This window comes from Dendrobates tinctorius, unplaced genomic scaffold (genome assembly GCF_039654945.1).
Source record: "Dendrobates tinctorius isolate UK_male_01 unplaced genomic scaffold, ASM3965494v1 ptg000035l, whole genome shotgun sequence".
Lineage (NCBI taxonomy): Eukaryota > Metazoa > Chordata > Amphibia > Anura > Dendrobatidae > Dendrobates > Dendrobates tinctorius.
In genome coordinates, this window is record NW_027361703.1 from 25504886 (window position 1) to 25527798 (window position 22913).

Here is a 22913-nt window from a genome sequence, read left to right on the forward strand (position 1 = left end):
AAACCAAAACCTGGATTGAATTAGTGTAGGGGGAACTACCAGTCCTTTCCATGCTGATCACTAAGGAAACCAGGACTGGATTACAGTGAAATAAACTGGCTTCATCATCAGTACAGGGAGACATATGAAATGAAACGGGGAGAAATATACCTGTTTTCTAGTACCTCTCCCCTTGGCACCTCACACCACAGAAAGATTGCTTTTTAGTCCAGAAGACCAGCGCAAAATAGACCTGCATTCCTATTAATGCAGGCATAGCAAGGGCCGCTATCATAGCTCTGTGTGTGTTACTTTTTATCCCAAAGAGACAATAGTTTTTCAAGGAAATGTGAGTGCCTCCTAAAATAGGATTTCCACTTAAACAAAACTAATTACTTTCAATGCAAAATTTGGATGGTGATATTGTGAAAATTATAATGAAATCTTAAACGCTGGTTTTATCCGTCTGGCATTAGGAAAGTGAAATCTATTTACTTCCTTTTGAATCATGTGGTGAATTGCCAGTAAGGAAAGCATAAAACATGACTGTTGTAAATATTGTGGTTGTGATCTTGTTCCAGGGATAGATAGATAGATAGATATGGGATAGATAGATACAGTGGGGAAAAAAAGTATTTAGTCAGTCAGCAATAGTGCAAGTTCCACCACTTAAAAAGATGAGAGGCGTCTGTAATTTACATCATAGGTAGACCTCAACTATGGGAGACAAACTGAGAAAAAAAAATCCAGAAAATCACATTGTCTGTTTTTTTTTATTTTATTTGCATATTATGGTGGAAAATAAGTATTTGGTCAGAAACAAGCAATCAAGATTTCTGGCTCTCACAGACCTGTAACTTCTTCTTTAAGAGTCTCCTCTTTCCTCCACTCATTACCTGTAGTAATGGCACCTGTTTAAACTTGTTATCAGTATAAAAAGACACCTGTGCACACCCTCAAACAGTCTGACTCCAAACTCCACTATGGTGAAGACCAAAGAGCTGTCAAAGGACACCAGAAACAAAATTGTAGCCCTGCACCAGGCTGGGAAGACTGAATCTGCAATAGCCAACCAGCTTGGAGTGAAGAAATCAACTGTGGGAGCAATAATTAGAAAATGGAAGACATACAAGACCACTGATAATCTCCCTCGATCTGGTGCTCCACGCAAAATCCCACCCCGTGGGGTCAGAATGATCACAAGAACGGTGAGCAAAAATCCCAGAACCACGCGGGGGGACCTAGTGAATGAACTGCAGAGAGCTGGGACCAATGTAACAAGGCCTACCATAAGTAACACACTACGCCACCATGGACTCAGATCCTGCAGTGCCAGACGTGTCCCACTGCTTAAGCCTGTACATGTCCGGGCCCCTCTGAAGTTTACTAGAGAGCATTTGGATGATCCAGAGGAGTTTTGGGAGAATGTCCTATGGTCTGATGAAACCAAACTGGAACTGTTTGGTAGAAACACAACTTGTCGTGTTTGGAGGAAAAAGAATACTGATTTGATTCCATCAAACACCATACCTACTGTAAAGCATGGTGGTGGAAACATCATGCTTTGGGGCTGTTTCTCTGCAAAGGGGCCAGGACGACTGATCCGGGTACATGAAAGAATGAATGGGGCCATGTATCGTGAGATTTTGAGTGCAAACCTCCTTCCATCAGCAAGGGCATTGAAGATGAAACGTGGCTGGGTCTTTTAACATGACAATGATCCAAAGCACACCGCCAGGGCAACGAAGGAGTGGCTTCGTAAGAAGCATTTCAAGGTCCTGGAGTGGTTTAGCCAGTCTCCAGATCTCAACCCTATAGAAAACCTTTGGAGGGAGTTGAAAGTCCGTGTTGCCAAGTGAAAAGCCAAAAACATCACTGCTCTAGAGGAGATCTGCATGGAGGAATGGGCCAACATACCAACAACAGTGTGTGGCAACCTTGTGAAGACTTACAGAAAACGTTTGACCTCTGTCATTGCCAACAAAGGATATATCACAAAGTATTGAGATGAAATTTTGTTTCTGACCAAATACTTATTTTCCACCATAATATGCAAATAAAATGAAAAAAAAACAGACAATGTGATTTTCTGGATTTTTTTTTTCTCAGTTTGTCTCCCATAGTTGAGGTCTACCTATGATGTAAATTACAGACGCCTCTCATCTTTTTAAGTGGTGGAACTTGCACTATTGCTGACTGATTAAATACTTTTTTTCCCCACTGTAGATAGATAGATAGATAGATAGCTTACTCCAGATCTGGTAATACCGCATAGCCAGTCTGTGTGCTTACAGCAGTTTCCCGCACCATGCCAGACGGCCCCTCCTTTATCGCCGTATTCGTAATTCTCAGATGATTGATGCCACATCTGAGTCATTTCTCATTTCGACTTGTAGCAATAAAATCCACATTTAATTAAAGGCAGGTCATTGTACTTAAAAAGTCTTTAAATTTACTATGACATAATGATTTTAACGCCATAGTGCTGTAAATTACAGCTAAAGTGAGTAGGTCAGAGTGCAAACAGGAGAAGTCTATGCTGCAGCAGTGTAACATAATCTGTAATGTAGGGAACAATACATTAGAAGTGTTACATTGCTTTTACTGTGACCTGGAAGAACTTGTTACTAAATAGACATTTGTTATAACAGCACAAAAATGGCCACACATCATGCAGACCTAATTTGTAGTTTTAGAGTTTGTTTATTTGTTAAAACATTATTCTAACTATGTACATGTGAAAAGAAAAACAAGATTTTATCTGAGCTTACAGGAAATGCAAAAAGTTATTTATATGAGAACTCTCACCAGATGATGACACCATAGTGCATCTTTGTTTTGATGCTGCTAATAAAGGCCCCGTTACACGCATCAATGCGATCCCACCAATGATCCGATGTGGATGGGATCGCTGGGACATAGTTAGCTGATCGCTGGTGAGCTGTCACATAGACAGTCACCAGCCATCAGGACCAGCGAGCATGCTGGTTTCCAATGTAAACAGCGTGTATCTAAGAGCCGCACTCCCAGCGTTGCTGATCGTTGCTCTCCCGCTGCCACGCGCAGTGATGCGTGCTGGCCAGCGGGAGACCAACGATCAAAAAAACGGCCCAGGACGTTTGAGTGCGATCAGCGATACCCAGCAGGGGGGGCCGGTCGCTGATACATGTCACACACAGCGATGTCGCTGGCGAGATCGCTTTGGCGTCACAAAATCAGCGATCTCGCTGGCGATCTCACTGTGTGTGACGGGGCCTTAAGTTATATCATCACTTTACGATCGGGGGTCCAACCTCTGGAATCTCCACCAATCCTGAGATTAAAAAGTAGTACTCTTTTCGGCAGCACGTTGGCTCAGTGGTTAGCACTGTTACTTTGCAGCGCTGGAGTCCTGGGTTCGTATCCCACAATGGACAACATCTGCAAGGAGTTTGGATGTTCTCCCTGTGATTGCGTGGGTTTCTACTGGGTTTTCTTGTTTTCTCCCATACTACAAAGACACACTGATAGGGAATCTGGATTGTGAGGCCTAATGGAGACATAGATAATAATGTCTGTAAAGCGCTGTGGAATTAATGGCACTATAAAAGCAAGTAAATTAAACAAGTATTCTCTACAATGTTTTACTTGCCTCCAGCACCCAGCAAATCAAGTTTACTCATATTAGGCTGTGCTAAAATTTATTGCCAAGCAAGATGGCTAGGAGCATCATTGCAGGGGAAAGTAAGATGAGGAATGCAAACACTTTATTCGTATGATCAATGGAACTCCCTGAGGTTGGACTCAATGTTGGACTGGGGTGCCCACCAGTAACCAACTCTGGGGCTCCCCTTTTCAACTACATATGCAAATATGATTGTATCCTCATTCACAAATTCCTACAGCAATAAACTGGGTTGACTGTTAAATTCATAAGATTCTGCCTTTGTCTGTATATGATGAATCAAGTGAATTGTGCCAATTACTTCTCATGTAGGTGGAGAGTCCATTCCTGCACAGGGGTCCACCGGAGGATTCTCCTGTTCTCTCGGGGGCCAGTCCGAGCCTGGTTGGACCCCTCCTGTCACAAAATGATGACATACAGTAGCAACATACCGTTTATTAGATACATTGATTTTTCTTGGAATGGCTACATTCGGGAACATGTACTCTGCTAAGGAATAGTTATACTCTACTGGACACAGTCTACTCCATATACTGTGATGGACAGAATACAATTAGTCAAACAGCATATTACATGTAGTTTACTTTTCCTTTATTGAAAAAGCCATCAACCTAAAAATGTACTTCTAAGCATAGTTTGATTTTTTGACACTCCCCCCCCCCAAAAAAAAAATAGGGTCTTATGGGTGTCAAATGTTTCCACTATTCAGATGTCCCAATCTTTCTGACCCTGTGTGAAGCATCATTGTTTTTAAGCTATTCCAAGGTTATTCTTGGTTTTATCACCGGAAAGAACAGTATCAATTTCCCATCTGATACCTTCCACACGTGTGCTTTTTTCGGGAAGATAAATGTTAATATGTTTATAAGTTCCCTTTGCTTCATGCTAAATTATAAATGGATTTCCTGTGTCACATTTCTTCATTTTCGTTTCCCTTTATATAGTGATGCTAGAAAGATAACTACACCCAAAAGGTCAGTTTTCATCTGCCTGATCTTAGGCATTAATAACATTTTCTAAGTTAGGTCCCAGCTAAAAATTTTGGAAATGCATTCTAGCATTAACAGATCCATAACATCATTTTGTCATTTTTGAAGTTGATTAAATGCACTATTATTAAATACTCAGGTAACATTTGACCAGAAGCCGAGGCAGTAAAATATATCTGTGAACAAACACATTGTATACAATCCACACATTGTGAAAATAGTGAAGCAGAAGCTGTGATGACACGGACTCCCGTCTCTGCACTCTTCCTACGCTGCTATGTAAAGTCAGCACACCGCCATCAGCATTGTAAATGATACATTCATTAAACATAGGAGCACCAACAAGTGACATGAAGCAATCAGCCATAACATTAACACCACCCATAGGGAAAATGAATAACACTGATCTGATTTGCTACAATGGCACAACAATATATTAGGCAGCAAGACAGCAGTCAGTTCTTGAAGTCAGTGTGTTAGATGCAGGAAAAATGGGCAAAAGTGGGGATGTGACAGTTTTCCCCAATCCAACACTTCTCAGGGGTTACCCTGCCAGCATCTGTGCTTCCTGCTGTATCAGGACAGACCTGACAAACACAGCTCATTGTTAGTTTGTGCGGTGAATGTTGGCAACAAGCTCATCCAGATAGGGCAGAGAGCCCAGAGACTTGGAGGGGACCGGAGATCTGTCAGAACAGCAGGCGATTGGTAATGTGAGTACTACTTCTTTTATTACTTTTATCACCATTCTGTGTTTTTTTTATTTAAGTGGCTAGGCAACTCTTTCTTGATGGCTATGATAGAAATGTTAAGGCCCAGCACAGAACACGCAATGCATTGCAGCCCATCTGCTAGTGACAAGGTGGCCTTTTTAGATGGGAATCTACGCTAACAAACTTTTCTCTTATGAGCCTAGGACTAGGGTCTAAGCAGTAATGTTTCTCCTTTTGGAGAGTGGAAAGCCAAGCCTGGAATCTCAGAGTGAGGAGACTTATAAGCCATGCATGCTCCTCTGAGAAATTTGCAAATTGTTTCTTCAGAAAGGAAGAGAACCAGAACTCTAGCGCCACCTATTGGAAGCAGCGATCCTAAAAAGTCAATATCGAATCTTTAACAAGCCTTACTGTATGACGTAGAATAAAAGTCAAACCAGAATCACAATTTACAGACACCATGTTTCAGGATGGTTTGGGTTTTATCTAAAGTCTTACTGCATGGCTCGTTAAAGGTTTGATATTGACTTTTGGGATTGCTGCTTCCAGTAGATGGCGCTAGATTTCTAGTCCTCTTCCTCTCTGAAAGGACAATTTGTATATTTAATTTCCCAGAGGAGAATGCATGGCTTACAAGTCTCCTCGGTCTGACATTCCAGGCTTGGCGATCCACTCTCCACTCCACTCTCTCCTCACTCTGACATGGCAGGGTTGACTTGTCACTCTGTACAAGGAGAGCCTAGGTCTACAAATATAAAATGCAGGTAGGATGGAGCTCTGCGTAAAAACAGCCTTAAACATAAGAGAGAGTATGGAGACCACCATCCCCAACTCTAATGAAAAACTAAAGTGACAAGCACCTGCTAACAATATAAAATAAATGTACAAGCGCAGGTTATGCCTACTAAGGTATATGTTGTGGTGTAGTGACCACTGTGTCCGCTAGGGGGCGCTGTGTGGGTGTCTCAGGAGAGAGGATGAGTGGCAGAATGCTGAATGATCGTTATGTATCCCAAGGTAGGTGGCCATGGGATGGAAGCTTGAATATGTGTGTTGATCAGCAGAGGTACTGCTGAGCTTTTGCTACACTGTGTCAGGGAGAGCTTTCCAGGTAGCTGGTGGGACCAGCTACCAACAAATCCACCCAGGGGTGTGTGTTTAAAAACGCCTATAGTAAAGACTATGTGAGTGTGCTTGTAGGACCTGTGATGAGGTCATAGCCATGTGATCCGGTGGGCGTGGCTACAGACTATATAAGGTGGCCAGGGTAGGTCACATGAGTGAATGCTTGGACCCGGTTGGTCCGTTTGGAGGGTCTTGCTGGAGGATGTGTCTGCCTTCCTCAAGTGCCTGTGTGTAATGGCTGCACGTGTCTGAGAGTTCCCAGAGGAGGGAATGGACATCTGCAGTGTGGTGAAGCAACCATGAGGTAACCCTGACGGGGTGAGATAACTGTGAGGCTAGAGAGCCTGCATATTGGACATTGCATAAACCTGTGTGACTACAGGGTTAACAGAGTGGAGCTCTGTCATGGACGCTATGCTGTTTGATATGAACTTTCTATTGCTTTCGGTTTATGATGCCTGAATAAACCGCATGGACTGTTATTGTTTTATGGAAAACCCGTGCCGGATCTGGTTATTTGGCTGCAAAGCGAGTATCCCCAACCTTAAAGACAAGCGCTACATTACAATGTGTACATGTGCACTCACAGGGCCTTTCTTCCTATGCTAGTGCAATGCAGTAACAGCATTTTTGTGCTAGGAGGTGCTTGTCTTGGTATCCATATGGATGCTATTTTCACGTATTCCACCTATGTAAATGTTATTGCAGGCCAAGTGCAGTCCCTCATAGCAATGATATTCTCTGATGGCAGAGGCCTCTTTCACCAGAATAATGCATCTGCCACAGACCAAAGATTGCAGTGGTTTATGGGACACAACAAAGAGCTTAAGAGGTTTATTGGCCTTCAGATTTCAGCCTATAGGAATCACAATCTGAGGATGAGCTAGTTGGATTTATAAAAGAATCGGCTGTTAACATTTTGGTACCAGATACCATAGGCGACAGCTTCAGAAGTCTTGTGTATGTAGTCCATGCTTTGTCAAGAGAGATCTATTTTGGCAGCATAAGAGAGAACCTAATAATATTAGGCAGATGGTTGTACGTTATGGCTTATTTCTGTATATGACAAAGTGAAGTTAGTTAAATGAGTGAGGCTTTTCCCCCTCCTCCCTAAACCTTATGCGGTCATTAGGTTTACCATTGTGATTTTTGTAAGGACGCAACTCATCCTGGTCTGTAGGATATAGGCTTGGTATTTCCACAGCAACCTCCTCGAGATTCATGTAAGCATTACTGGGGGAATTCTCTGTTTCCATGGGTGATCTATGGCTGCACCATGGGATTCAATTGCTGCAGGGCACAGGCCTGGTGTTCTATAACAGAAACCGTCTTGATATACATATAAGCCTTACTGGGGGATATTTTTGTGGTCCCCATTTTTTGGTAACCTTTAGTTGCATTATGGGACTTGATTCATTGAGTCTGTACTGGTAGTACTGCCTTTTCATTCATACAGCACTTTTATTGTGTATTTGCACATAATGTTCTATTTTGTATTATATGAAATCAATGTCCTTTTGCATATGTTTTTCTATTGAGGATCAATATATGGTACATAAAGTATATTGCTTAATATTTTGAAATTACTATATATTTTTTGCCTGGCATAATGGAGGAGGAGAGTACTGGGTCTTTATTATAGGACTTTCTTGATGGTGTTGTCATGTGGCCAAATTGTTTGGGTCTTTTTAAATGTTTTGAATATATGTCGCTTTTTGCATGTTTTTTGTGCCAATAAAATTTATTTTCATATGTATACTTTCTCTTGATACATTGCAATTATTATTGTTGGGTTTATCACTCCCTTATACACACATCTTTTTTCAGGTTGAAATGAGTGAGGCTTATCCAGCCTGGTAGGGACTTCCTAAAAGGTTTATATCTAAAAAGAAAAAACAACAAGTTATCCTCCATCTATAGGGTAGGGAGCATTTGTAATAACTTGTTGTTCATGGGAATTTTGACAACTGGGGAATCTGTCCCACGATCGGGGCTCTGGAACCTCAAAAATATGGCCCTGCGGCCCCATCCTGAGTAGAGCGTAGGTTTGCTTTGCTCCATTCACTGCCATGAGAAAGCCAGAGCCATGATCTTAGGTTCATGGCAGTCCCAGTGGTGAGATCCCCAGCAATCAGAATGTTATCTCATATCATATCGATAGGGAAAAACTTTTGGAAGGAATAACCCTTTATTATTAGTGATTCACAGGCTCTAATACTGTAGTAGGGAGGATAAGAAATAACTTGATGCCTCCTAGAACACATACAAAGGACTTCCTGTTCTCATTCTTCATAATATCAGTGGATGAGTTTAAGGAAGATTACGGTCCCCTAAATAGGTCAGTTAATCGTAGTGACCAATAATTTCTGCAGTAAGATTTTATTTATGCTGATGTCTACAATGAATAGGGAAGGAATTGATTTGGAGTAGGACAAAGCCAGGAAGGTGATTGAGTTCTTCACTTAATTTTTCTCATGTAGGCTTGATGAAACATTCACTGTCAAGGTGGCCGACTTTGGTCTTGCCAGAGATGTGTACGATAAAGAATACTACAGTGTCCACAACAAAACTGGAGCCAAACTGCCGGTGAAATGGATGGCCCTGGAAAGCCTACAGACCCAGAAGTTCACAACAAAATCTGATGTGGTAATTATTATCAAATTCATTCATTGTTGGTTAATTGAAATGTTGACATTTTAATACATTTTTTATGTTTTGTCCATGGCCATTGTATGTAATTTTTTTTTATTCACCCATATGTGTTGTTTTTTTCCACAAGATAATTTTTAAAATTTGCAGCAGGTACACTAAAAAATTGTATTAGATAGCGCAGCACTGGAAGCAATAAATGGGTTTTCTGTGAAAATCTTTGATGCAATATTACTTAAAATAATAAGTCAGTAAATATGTTATTGAGCACCCTGGTCCCTTAACCCCTTAATGCATTATGATGTATAGGTACGTGATTACAGGGGTCATCACGTGTGAAGAGCTGAGTTCCCTCCACATGAGACAGATAACGATTGCATTAAATAGATGGCATCTGTCTCAGCCGAATATGAGCTCCAGATTTGGCTGTTAACCAGTCTCTGGAAGCGGAATTTAAATAGAAGTTCTGACAGAGGCACTTAAATGTAATGCAAGCCGCTGCTTCCACTTACCGACTCCCATCGGCTCCCTGTGCTGAAGGCATCTTCCACTGCCATCTTGGTACTCCTCTGAAGCTTAGCTATATGCTGAGATTCAAAAGACACCGAGATTCACATGATATACTTCAATACTGTGGTATTGCACTATATATAGCATAAGCAGTTAGACCATTGAAGGTTCAAATCCTTGAGGGGTCTAGAAAAATAAAATTAAAAAAATTTGTAAAAATCTAAGAAAAAAATTATAAGATATAAAAGTTCAAATCAACCTTCTTCTCCCTCACTGAAAATAAAGAAATAAAAAAATATATATTTTGCGTCATCGCTTTAATAAAAGCTTGATCTATTGAAATATAAAATTAATTAATCGGATTGGTAAACACTGCAACAAGAAAAGAAATCAAAACGAAAGAAGTGGATTTTTTGGTCACTACTCTTCCCTTAAAAAAATGCAATAAAAACAAATCAATGTTACATCTAGCCAAATATTGTATCAATAAAATCGTCAACTTGTCAAGCAAAAAACAAGCCTCACCAAGCTGAAACGATGGAAAAAAAATGTTGCGGATCTTCGAATATAACGACACAAACCCACTTTAATAAAAAAAAAATATACAAATTTGGTATAACCATAATCATACTGACCTGGAAAATCATGATTTCGAGCAAGTTTTATCACAGAATGTACTGTATGCTTTAAAAACAATGGTAAAATTGCATTTTTTTGTAAATTTCGCCACACTTGGAATTTTTTTCCCATTTTTCAATATATTGAATGGTAAAATGAATGGCGCCATTCAAAACTAAATCTCATCCCACAAAAAAGCAAGCCATCATACAGATATTTACATGAAAAAAAAAGTTATGGCTCTTGGAAGAAGCGTATGAAAACAAAGACTGACTGTGGAGGGAAGGGGTTAAAGCGTAACTAAGCATTTTTCAATATAAGTTTCCTTCAGGCATTGCAAAGTTATCCTTCTTTTGTAATATAATGCAGTACCTTGTTTTGCTTTGCTCCCAAAACACTAGGCTGCAGTGCTGTTTTAATGACCAGTTCATGCTTCTTTAGAAGTTGCTTCCAACTGCTGCTCAGCAAGATCTGTACACTATATCCAAACAATCTGTGTACATGAATTCTGCAGTATAAGTTCAGGGGTGATGACAAGGCTGATTCACACAAGGGAATTCCCATACACAGACTGAATATGGAGTAGAGATCTCTGCTGATCAGCAGTTGAAAGACACTACTATAAGAACATGAACTGTGCAATGAAACAGTACTTGAGCAAAGTGTTTTGGAGATGAAGCTAAGTAAGGTAAATGTATTACAAAAATTCGTAACGTGTCAGTTCCTGGAGGATAATAAAATAAAACAAGTTGATTAACTTTTTAAGCATTTATTCAAGCACAGTATCTCCCCCCTACATGTACCAGGCACTCAACCCCATTTAGGTGAATACAGCACAGCTATAACTTCAGACCTCTTCAAGGATGTAACTACTATCATGACATAGGCAGTATATAATCTGTATGCTGTACGCTGTAGGAATGTACTCCAAACAGAGTGCACTTTTAAACTATTCATATATACAGCTACTGTTCCTTTATGTTATATGAGATCCATTTTGAGATTCCTTACCTATCCCTGCACCCCTATTGCCATATCCATACATATGGACAACATTTGTGGCAATTCCATGTTCTCAAGAATTTTAGATGAAGCTTTCCTTTTTTACATTAGTAGAACTATGCAAGTTTCTAATATTTAGGTTTCCTAGCAATGACAAACAATTTATCAAAACTAAACCGTGCTTGGTCATAGAATCCCCTGTATAACATGTAAAGCAATATTCTCAGTGGTGAGTACATATTTCTGGAAAGCCGCTCGCTATATTACCCTTGTATGACAGGGTTTCATGCGAATGACTCTCATGTGTATTTGCAGTTATTACCCAGGTGATATAACCCTCAATGGTTTAATGGTCTCATGAATACTTCACAATTGCGTTAGTCGAATTGGGGCGTCTGCAATTATGATATAAATTACTTAATGCTGCCTTAACCCAAGAAGAAACTGTCATTAGACATCTGGACAGCATATTATTATATTCATTCTGTCAAGTCTTATGTTCCAGAAAGACAACTGTTATAATAAGTATAAAACCTACAATAGCACGCTGTGATTAGTGGTATACATGTATTAGTGATTACTAATAAATATATGTCAAAAGCCAAAAATCAGCTTTCTCGGGTGAAAATCCAGATCTTTACTGCAATACAACACAACATACAGGTATCCGAGGAGGACGGGAAAGAAGAAGAAAACTAAAAGTGTGAAATAATAGACTGGGGGCTGCATGGACCCGTGGAGAGACCTCCTGTCCGCAGGTGGCGTGGACGTCTCTCCCGATAACTCGGCGCACATACAGACTCCTCCGGAGCTTTCCTCTGAGATGGCGGGTGCAGAGGGAGCAGGACTCGGACTCCATGACGGGTCTCTCTGTTCTGCTGCACGGATCCAGCTCTTCTGTCCCGGCATCACCCGGTTATTTTGTGCCTTCGCCCCTGGGAATCGCTGTTCTGTTGCTGATTTCGTTAATAGTTTGCGGATCGGCAGACTTAATCTCGAGGCCTCACGTGATTGTAATAAACCCGGATGTTGTCGGTGTCTGTAACTCGAGGTTGTCAGCCTTCTTTGTTGTGTCATCATTAGTCTCTGAATGTGTTTCCATCCTGGCAGTGATCCGCTATGTTCTCCGGTCCTGGGACTGCACCGCCCACGAGGATCCACTGCAGTTAGTACAAGGTGCGATGCTAAACGCTCCGCTCGTACTCCGCGCTGGTGCATTGTCTGCTCGCTCCTTTCTCCTCTTCCTGTGATGTTGCATCTTGATATTTTTCATTACAGCTCCGGTGATGAGCCGACCCAGGTACAGTTAGGTCCATATATATTTGGACAGACAACATTTTTCTAAACAAGCATTTCTCACCTACTGTGTCCCCGCATTTCCTTGTAGATTGTAAGCTCGCGAGCAGGGACCTCACTCCTAATGTCACTGTTTGAATTGTCTTAACTTGTATTGAATTTATTGTCTGTACATGTCCCCGCTTAAGTGTAAAGTGCTGCGGAATATGTTGGCGCTATATAAATAAAAATTATTATTATTATTATTATCTATAATAGTAATGTATTTCATTATTTTGCAGTGGTCATTTGGCATACTGCTATGGGAGTTAATGACCAGAGGAGCACCACCCTACGCCGATGTTAACTCTTTTGATATAACTGTATATTTACTACAAGGACGAAGACTTTTACAGCCTGAATATTGCCCTGATGCTTTGTAAGTTTCAGATGAACCACGTACTATGTTACAATGTTCAGTATGTTAGCATGCTCATGATAATTATGTGATTTGATCATATTTATGTCTTTATTACTTGTAAATTACAATTGTAATAGCTCCATATAGAGGTTCTCCGAGAATGTGATAAAAATAGCCATCGTCCCATATTTGAAGCAGCAACCTATCTTAGTCCACATGTCAGGACAGTTTGAAGTCAGAAGAAGCACCATTCTAGACATGTATCTCAACTGTCAGAGGAACATCATTGTGAACTAACATACTAACATGACGTACCTCTTCCGACAAGCCTACAACTTGCAGTAACCACCGATCCACCAAACCGCTGCACGACCAGCTCTACCCTCGCCTACTGTATCCTCACCCATCCCTTGTAGATTGTGAGCCTTCATGGGCAGGGTCCTCTCTCATCCCGTACCAGTCGTGACTTGTATTGTTTAAGATTACTGTACTTGTATGTATTATGTATACCCCTCCTCACATGTAAAGCGCCATGGAATAAATGGCGCTATAATAATAATACCTGATCTGCTCACTCTGTCCCAAATCAGTAACAGGAGAAAAAAAACTACTCAGTTGGCTAAGTATAATAGGGTTTATGTTCTCTAGGTGCATATTGCTCCTTCCTCAATTATAAACCAATTTTGCTCAGGCAGCCTGAGAGCTCTACAGTAGGGCACAAAGACTGACTGAGCACAATGCAGGATTGAAGCTGGAGAAGAAAAACCTGTTGTGCACAGCCAGCCAAGTTGTTCTTTCCTCCTTGTTGAGAAGAACAGAAATGTGTGTTCATAAAACTGCTCCTCTGAGGGTTGAGACACACGTCTAGAGCAGAGTTTCTTCAGGCTGCAACTGACACATGACTAGGGCAGGTTACTGCTTGAAATATGTGATGGGGCCATTTTTATCCCATTCATGAAGAACCCCTTTAAGATTTAGAGACTATAACTATTGAACTTACCATATTTTTAATATAGCATTTTGAATGCTTGTCTGGCTAAAATTAAGCAGACTGAGAAGGTCAAAGTTAAAGATTAAAAGTTATTCTACTCACTGGAGATGGATATCCTCTAATTCACTTTCAGTTTAGTACTGGCTAGCCTGTGCTGGTAACGGAGGGCTGAAGGAACAGTACCATAGTCAAGAACCAAGCCAAAGATTGTTACACTTTATGACTATCTCTACAGGTCAAACCAGGGCTATTATAAGAATATTGACAGCCTAACCTACACAATCTATCAACTAATAAAATTGTCCTGTTAGTAAGCCCATTTAATTTTCCATATCTATGGTTCATGGTAGTAAACTTATGCAAAAGTTTGCTACATAGAGTTGTTCACTGAACTGGTTAAAGTACCCTGGATTAATTTAAACCCCTTTCCTACATTGTGACCTGGGCCCTAAGTCCCATGGACGGAATATTACGTCATAGCGATCAGCGGTGCCCACGTGGTGAGCGCCACTGATCGCGGCCAGGTGTCAGCTGATTATCACAGCTGACACCCGGCACAATGTGTCAGGGGCGGTCATGGACCGCCCCCGACACGTTAACGCACACCGCGATCAAACACGATCGCGGTGTACCGGGGGTTAAAGGGAAGCATCGGCAGGGAGGGGGCTCCCTCCGTGCTTCCCTGAGCCCCCCACAGCAGCGCAATGTGCAGGTTGCTGATCTGTCACAGTGATCCGTGATGTGACAGATCAGCGATCTGTCACAGGACAGTGGTGTCCCCCCTGGGACAACCTAATAAAGTTTAAAAAAAAAAGTGTAAAAATAATTTTAAAAAAATCGCTAAATAAATTAGAAAAAAAAAAAGATATTCCCAAATAAATTCATTTTTTGGAAATAAAAAAAAAAACAATAAAAGTACACATTTTTGGTATCGCCGTGTCCGTAACGACCCGCCCTAATAAACTGTCCCATTAGTTAACCCCTTTAGGGAACCCCTTAAAAATTAAAAATAAAAACCGAAGCAAAAAATAATGATTTATTATCATGCCGCCGAACAAAAGTGCAATAACGTGCGATCAAAAAGAAGCATATAAATATCCATGGAACCGCTGAAAACGTCATCTTGTCCCGCAAAAAACGAGCTGCCACACAGCATCATCAGAGGAAAAATAGAAAAGTTATAGCTCGCAGAATAAAGCGATGCAAAAATAATTATTTTTTATATAAAATAGTTTTCATTGCATAAAAGTGCCAAAACATAAAAAAACGACCTAAATGAGGTATCACTGTAACCATACTGACACGAAGAATAAAAAGAATAAATTTTACAGCACGCGGAACGGTGTAAACGCACCCCCCAAAAGAAATTCATGAAACGCTGGTTTTTGTTCATTCTGCGTCCCAAAAATCGGAATAAAAAGCGATCAAAAAATGTCACGTGCCCGAAAATGATACCAATAAAAACGTCAACTCGTCCCGCAAAAAATAAGACCTCACATAACTCAGTGGGTCAAAATACGGAAAAATTATAGCTCTCAATATGTGGTGATGCAAAAACTATTTTTACAATAAAAAGCGTCTTTTAGCCTATGACAGCTGCCAAATATAAAAACCGCCATAAATAGTAAATCTACCCCCCCCGTTATCACCCCCTTAGTTAGTGAAAAATAATAAAATTAAAAGAAAATTTATTTCCATTTTCCCATTAGGGTTAGGGCTAGGGTTAGGGCTAGGGCTAGGGTTAGGGCTAGGGTTAGGGCTGAGATTAGGGTTAGGGATGTGTTGGGGTTAGGGTTGGAGTTAGAATTGGGGGTTTCCACTGTTTGGGCACATCAGGTGCTCTCCAAATGCAACATGGCGTCTGATCTCAATTCCGGCCAATTCTACGTTGAAAAAGTCAAATAGTGCTCCTTCCCTCCCAAGCTCTGCCATGCACCCAAACAGTGTTTTACCCCCACATATAGGGTATCAGCCTACTCAGGACAAATTGCAAAACAACTTTTGGGGTCCAATTTCTCCTGTTACCCTTAGGAAAATAAAAAATTGGGGGCAAAAATATCATTTTTGTGGAAAAAAATGATTTTTTTATTTTCACGCCCGGGCGTTATAAACTTCTGTGAATCACTTGGGGGTTCAAAGTGCTCACCACGCATCTAGATAAGTTCCGTGGGGGGTCTAGTCTCCAAAATGGGGTCACTTGTGGGGAGTTTCAATAGTTTAGGTACATCAGGGGCTCTCCAAACGCACATGACACCCGCAGACCATTCCATCAAAGTCTGCATTCCAAAACGTCACTACTTCCCTTCCGAGCCCGGACGTGTGCCCATACAGTAGTTTTCTCCCACATTTGAGGTGTCAGCATACTCAGGACAAATTGGACAACAACTTTTGGGGTCCAATTTCTCCTGGTACCCTTGGGAAAATAAAAAAATTGGGGACTAATTGATCATGTTTGTGGAAAAAATATGATTTTTTTTATTTTCATGCCCGGGCATTATAAACTTCTGTGAAGCCCTTGAGGGTTCAAAGTGCTCACCACACATCTAGATAAGTTCCCTAGGGGATCTAGTTTCCAAAATGGGGTCATTTGTGGGGGGTTTCCACTGTTTAGGTACATCAGGGGCTCTCCAAAAGCAACATGACACCAGCAGACCATTCCATCAAAGTCTGCATTCCAAAACGTCGCTACTTCCCTTCCGAGCCCCGACGTGTGCCCATACAGTAGTTTTCTCCCACATATGAGGTATCAGCGTACTCAGGACAAATTGGACAACAACTTTTGGGGTCCAATTCCTCCTGGTACCATTGGGAAAATAAAAAAATTGGTGACTAAAAGATCATGTTTGTGGAAAAAATACAATTTCTTTATTTTCACGCCCAGGCATTATAAACTTCTGTGAAGCACTGGGGGGTTCAAAGTTCTCACCACACATCTAGATAAGTTCCTTGGGGGGTCTAGTTTCCAAAATGGTGTCATTTGTGGGGGATTTCCACTGTTTTGGTACATCAGGGGCTTTCCAAACGCGACATGGTGTCCGATCTCAACTCCAGCCAAAAACGTCAAATGGCGCTGCTTCCCTTCCGAGCTCTGCCATGCGCCCAGATAGAGGTTTACCCCCACATATGGGGTATCAGCGTACTCAGGACAAATTGCACGATAACTTTTAGGGTCCTGTTACCCTTGGGAAAATAAAAATTGGGGGTGAAAAGATCATTTTTGTGGAAAAAATATGATTTTTTAATTGTACCGCTGTACGTTATAAACTTCTGTGAAGCCCTTGTGGGTTCAAAGTTCTCATCACATATCTAGATAAGTTCCTTGGGGGGTCTAGTTTCCAAAATGGGGTTACTTGTGGGGGTTTTCCACTGTTTAGGTACATCAGGGGCTCTCCAAACGTGACATGGCGTCTGATCTGAATTCCAGCCAATTTTGCATTGAAAAAGTCAAACGGCGCTCCTTCCCTTCTGAGCCCTCTCATGCGCCGAAACAGTGGTTTCCCCCCACACATCAGGTATCAGCGTACTCAGGACAAATTGCACAATAACTTTTGCAGTCCAATTTCTCCTGTTACCCTTGGTAAAATAAAAAAATTGAACCTGAAGTATTTTTTTTGTGAAAAAAAGTTAAATGTTAATTTTTTTTTAAATATTCAAAAAATTCCTGTGACGCACCTAAAGGGTTAATAAACTTCTTGAATGTGGTTTTGAGCACCTTAAGGGGTGCAGTTTTTAGAATGGTGTCACTTTTGGGTATTTTCTATCATATAGACCCCGCAAAGTGGCTTCAAATGTGATGTGGTCCGTAAAAATAAAATGTAGTTGCAAAAATGAGAAATCGCTGGTCAATTTTTAACCCTTATAACTTCCTAACAGAAAAAAATTTTGGTTCCAAAATTGTGCTAATGTAAAGTAAACATGTGGGAAATGTTACTTATCAAGTTTTTTGTGTGCTGTATCTCTGTGATTTAAGGGCATAAAAATTCAAAGTTGGAAAATTGTGAAATTTTAAAAATTTTTGCCAAATTTCCATTTTTTTCACAAATAAACGCAAGTTATTTGAATGAAATTTTACCACTAACATGAAGTACAATATGTCACAAGAAAACAATGTCAGAATCACCAGGATCCATGGAAGCGTTTCAGAGTTACCTCATAAAGGGACAGTGGTCAGAATTGTAAAAATTGGCCCGGGAGTTAACGTGCAAACCACCCTTGGTAGTGAAGGGGTTAAAGGGCATCCGTCAGCTGGATTTCACCCCTCAAACTATTTATAGGCATATGTATTTCTTGCAAAGACAAATCCAGCAATACCTTTAATTAGACAGTCTGTTCCTCCATTTCTGAAAGTTTAGTGTTTAAGTCGGTATGCAAATGAGGCTGAAGTTCTTTCCGGGTGTGAAAGCTCTTCACAAGCCTTAGTCACTGTGGCTCTTTTCCCCACCCATTGTGGCTTTCTCCTGCTTGACTGACAACTCCTTTGTCAAGACAGCTCCTTTGAGAGATCCTGCTGAAATATTTCCTTTAAGTATACAAATCTGCCCTATATGTGCTTATAAGATTTCTATACTGCATGTGTATTATACTGATATGGCTTCATGGTAGAGATAGTAATTAATTAGTACATTCTATTGAGTACACCTTCTGCTTCATATTATTAACTGAAGCCATAAATGTCGAAAGAAATTTAGTGATTAGGTGCAATCTTTGAAACATTTGCTGAGGGAATCCTGCTATGTAGTAAGACGATAAGCACTTGTGGTATGACATAGTTAGGGATATCAGCTATTATATATCTTCAAGTTTACAATTTAACCAATATTTTTTTTCCTGGACACTATCTTTAATGTCCTGGGGTAATTTATTGAAAGGACAACTCAGGTCTATCACATAATTAAGTGTTAAAACTTGCGTTCCTTTTATGTTGTTTCCAGACACAGAAAAGAGCGAGTAGCTGCATAAGAATGTCTGTAGATCCTCTAAACAATATGATTTTCTTTTCTAAAACAGGTTTGAAGTTATGTTGAAATGTTGGCATCCAAAATCAGAACTCCGTCCAACGTTTTCTGAACTGGTCTCAAGAATTTCTTCCATCTTCTCAACTTTCATTGGGGAGCATTATGTGCTTATCAACACAACATACGTCAACATAAAATGTTCTGCTCCCTACCCTTCTTTATTACCGGCTGACGAAAACATGGAGTTTAACCTTACTACGTGATTTTTCACTATTTCAAGAGACGAACCCTTCAATCTCTCCGTGTCGATTTTCAACTAGAGACTAAATATTTGTCTACTACTTCTTCTGTCAGCGCTGGTAGCGTTGGTCACAGTTTTGTTTTATTGCACTAGAAGCAGAACTTTATGAATAATGACAACTACAGACTGATGTCATGAAGATGGTACAAAATAAGCAACGTTATTTTTATGTTTTCTATTTAGTCTTCACTTGCCATGTGTTGAATACCAGGAAAATGGTCCATAAAGTAAAGACGGACAATATACTATATGGCTGTTTTTGTCATTGGGAGGACTGTATTTTATTTTATCGTGTCTGTATAGCACTTTTATCTAGGCAGATGTTAGTAAATGGATTAATATCTACACTATTTGAAGAAAATTGTGGACAATAAAAACATATCTAAAGGAAGAAGAATGATAATGGCTCAAATCTGAAAAATACGATACTATATGCGTAAGAAAAACGCCGTATTGGAAACTTGGAAAGCCAAGAAAGAGGACTGATTGTATGACTGCCGAATAGGTGGTGGAACAGGATATTATTTGGATGTGATTTCAGCGGCACACCAGGAAATGATTCATTTTTCTTATGATGCTTAGAATAGCCATACTGGACCAAGATTATATGTCAAAGACATAGTTGTTACTGAGTCACTGTGTTGTGATGTCTTAGTAGCATTTCTGTAGTCAGTTTCTAGTTTTCGATCAGTAAAAGAGGCGGAAAGGAGTTAAAATGTTTCAGCAATCAGGAATTCTTGTTAAATAACCACATTTTTTTTTACACAGCGTAAACTCACCCGCGGCGCGTGTTTCAGATCTGCAACATGTCCATTTCTCTCTCGAGTATGCTTAGTTTTAGGTGTAGATTTTCCCCACAAAGTTGCTTTAAATGTGGAAAATATGCAGGTAAAAACACCTGTAATCCGCACATGACTGGATAAAAAAAAAAGTCTCTCCTGCTCTGTTCCCTGCCCATGGTTGCCTTGTCCTGACAACTCCTTTGTCAAGACAGCTCTTTCGAGAAATCCTGCACCCCTGACATAAAGTCTGCTTAACAACGCTATGAAGAAAAAAGAAAAGATCATTTCAGAGGACCCTAGTGTGGGAACCTGGATGAATTCCTTCAGCAAAGCAAAGGATTGAGTCCCTGCCAGACTCCATAGACCATGAGGAAGGAAAGATAATCCAGCTTCGTTGTTAAAATCGAAAAACCTTTATTCCAAAAAAGTTTTTAAAAACAAAGGATAGCGTCGAATACAAAATCAATGGCAAATGCAGATGGATTGGCGGGTGCAGAAAAAACTATGGAGAAAGCAGACGCATTTCGAACACTGTGACGTGTTCTTAAACTCCGTACTTCAGTGTTTGAAATGCATCCGGTTTCTTCTTGGTTTTTTCTGCACCCCCAATCCATCTGCATTTGATTTTGTATCCTACGCTATCCTTTGTTTTTTAAAAAAAAATTTGGAATAAAGGTTTTATGATTTTAACAGTGAAGCTGGATTATCTTTCCTTCCTCACTAACATCACTAGACCTGATGGAAACAAGACAGGGGCATGTTGTCATCAAACTTAGATCATATCTGGGTGTAGATAATATTCACATTTTTTTCTGCTCACGAAACATCCTTATAAATTGCCTTTTTAAGGCCTGTTGTGCTGTGATCTCACTGTATATTGAATAGTGTATTGCACAAGTTACACTAACCTCTTCAGAGCGTTACTGATGTAACCTATATATGTACAATAAAAGGTTAAATATATGTTTTTTACCTTTGTCATACAGTATGTAATTAAACACTGGAATTCAGATGTACATTTCATGTCCCTTCCATTAAATGGATGGGCAATGCCTGCCCACTAGTGACCCGGAAGGTGCCCTTCTTGGCCGAGGACTCGCCCTGTTACTATACTGTATAATTATTTCTCACTGTCAGAACAGAATCGGAACAGTTTCTACTTATATAAATGGTGTATAGATTTCATGATTCTAGACTATTAGTTATGTGAACACTGGAGCAGCACATTTGTAAAATAACTTTACCCAGTAACTAAAAGTAATTGCTTGTTCCTGTGGAATTGTTTAATGTTGTACAGATTATTCGGTGTGGGATGTAACTGGATTTGTTGATTTAAAAGTATGACATTAAAAGTTTTATATTTTTATAATAAATGTTTATTTTTAATGCTAAGTACAATATTACTTTAATGTGCAATGGTTAAAATGTGATGTTTTCTTTTTAAAAGTGCTATTAAAGTTCTTAGACGTTACCTTCTTACTGACGTGATGTCTAATACGCGTTTACCGCCTAGTAGAACTATTGCTTTTGCTTGAGTTATTTTTAGTGAAGTACCTTACATAAAGCAAGACTATAGTTCCATCACAATGTTACTCAAGAGATGGCTCCGATATTAACTGCTTTCCATCACAATAAAATTGTTGCTGTCATTAAAATGGTTGTTCTAAACTGATAAGTCTGCAGTCACATGGAGTGACTGTAGACCTTTAATTTTAGACCGGACAACTCCTTTAGTGTCAAAGACTATAGTGCTTTGTTATTTTAAAGGGCAAATAGCTTCTTCAGAGAGAATGATGGCAGGAACTTTAATGCCACCTATTGCAAAGGCAGACGCAAACAGGAGATGGCCCCTGTGCAAATACAGTATATGAGCCCTTTGTAGAACAGTATTTTATCATAAGGCACGGCTTTATGTGTCTCTGGCAAGCTGCTTGTAGCTTTGGAAATGCAAGTGATCCCCATTACCTCTTCATCCCCAGTGCAGCCACACAGAGTGCACCAATGGAATGTCAACCTCTGCCAAATTCGAGATATCAATCCTAAAGTCAATATCAATCCTAGGGTCTTGTCACATGACTTGGGATAAAAAGTCATAGCAGAAACTTCATGTGCAAACTCGTGTTTTGGGGTTTTTGCCCCTTATCAGTATAAAGCAGGAGAACTGTTTGGTTGGTTGAGAAGTCTTTGTCAGGGTGTCTCAGGGTTAAAGTTTCCTTGTGAAGAGCGCCAAGTTTTCATAGGGAGACTAATAGGCGATACAGTGTGTGGTGTAGTGACTGCTGCGGCCGCTAGGGGGCGCTGTATGGATGTCCCAGGAGAAGGGATGAATGGCAGAATACTGAATAACCGTTATGTATCTCAAGGTGGGTGGCCTTGAGATGGAGACTTATGTGTGTGTTGATCAGCAGTGATACTGCTGAGGTGCTGTTTCAATGTGTTGGGATGTCTTTAGGTAGCTGGAGAGTCGGGCGGAACCAGTTACCTACAAATCCACCCAGGGGTGTGGTTAAGAACGCTATTGTAAAGTATGTGTGAATGGTTCAAGGACCTGTGGTGAGGTCATAGCCATGTGACCCGGTGGGCATGGCTATAGAACATATAAGGTGGGCAGGGTAGGTCACAGGGGGTGAATGCAGGGACCTGGTTGGTCCGTTTTGGAAGGTCCTGTCTGGGAGAGATGGGGGCTGTCTTCCTGACAGCAAGGAAAGCTGTGTTGAATGGCTGCACGTGCCTGATGATTCCCTGGAGGGAATGGATGTCTGCAGCGTGAAGAAGGAACTATGAGGAAACCCTGACGTGGGTGAGATAACTGAGGCTGAAGAGCCTGTGTATGCCTAACCTGTGTGACCACAGGGATTACAGAGCTGAACTCTGTCATGGACGCTATGCTGATGTTATGTAGTTTATGTTGCTGCTGTGGGTTTATGATGCTAAATAAA

General features: G+C 40.5%; 1 protein-coding gene across 1 annotated transcript in view; it reads left to right on the plus strand.

The window, feature by feature from the left end:
* Positions 1-19589, plus strand: part of MET (MET proto-oncogene, receptor tyrosine kinase) — a 200772-nt gene extending 181183 nt beyond the window's left edge. Inside the window, exons 19-21 of the mRNA XM_073573343.1 lie at positions 8951-9116; positions 12827-12963; positions 18944-19589. Coding sequence (XP_073429444.1) covers positions 8951-9116; positions 12827-12963; positions 18944-19154 — 514 coding nt within the window. The 3' untranslated portion in view covers positions 19155-19589. The remainder of the gene's footprint in view (positions 1-8950; positions 9117-12826; positions 12964-18943) is intronic.
* Positions 19590-22913: the final 3324 nt, after the last annotated feature.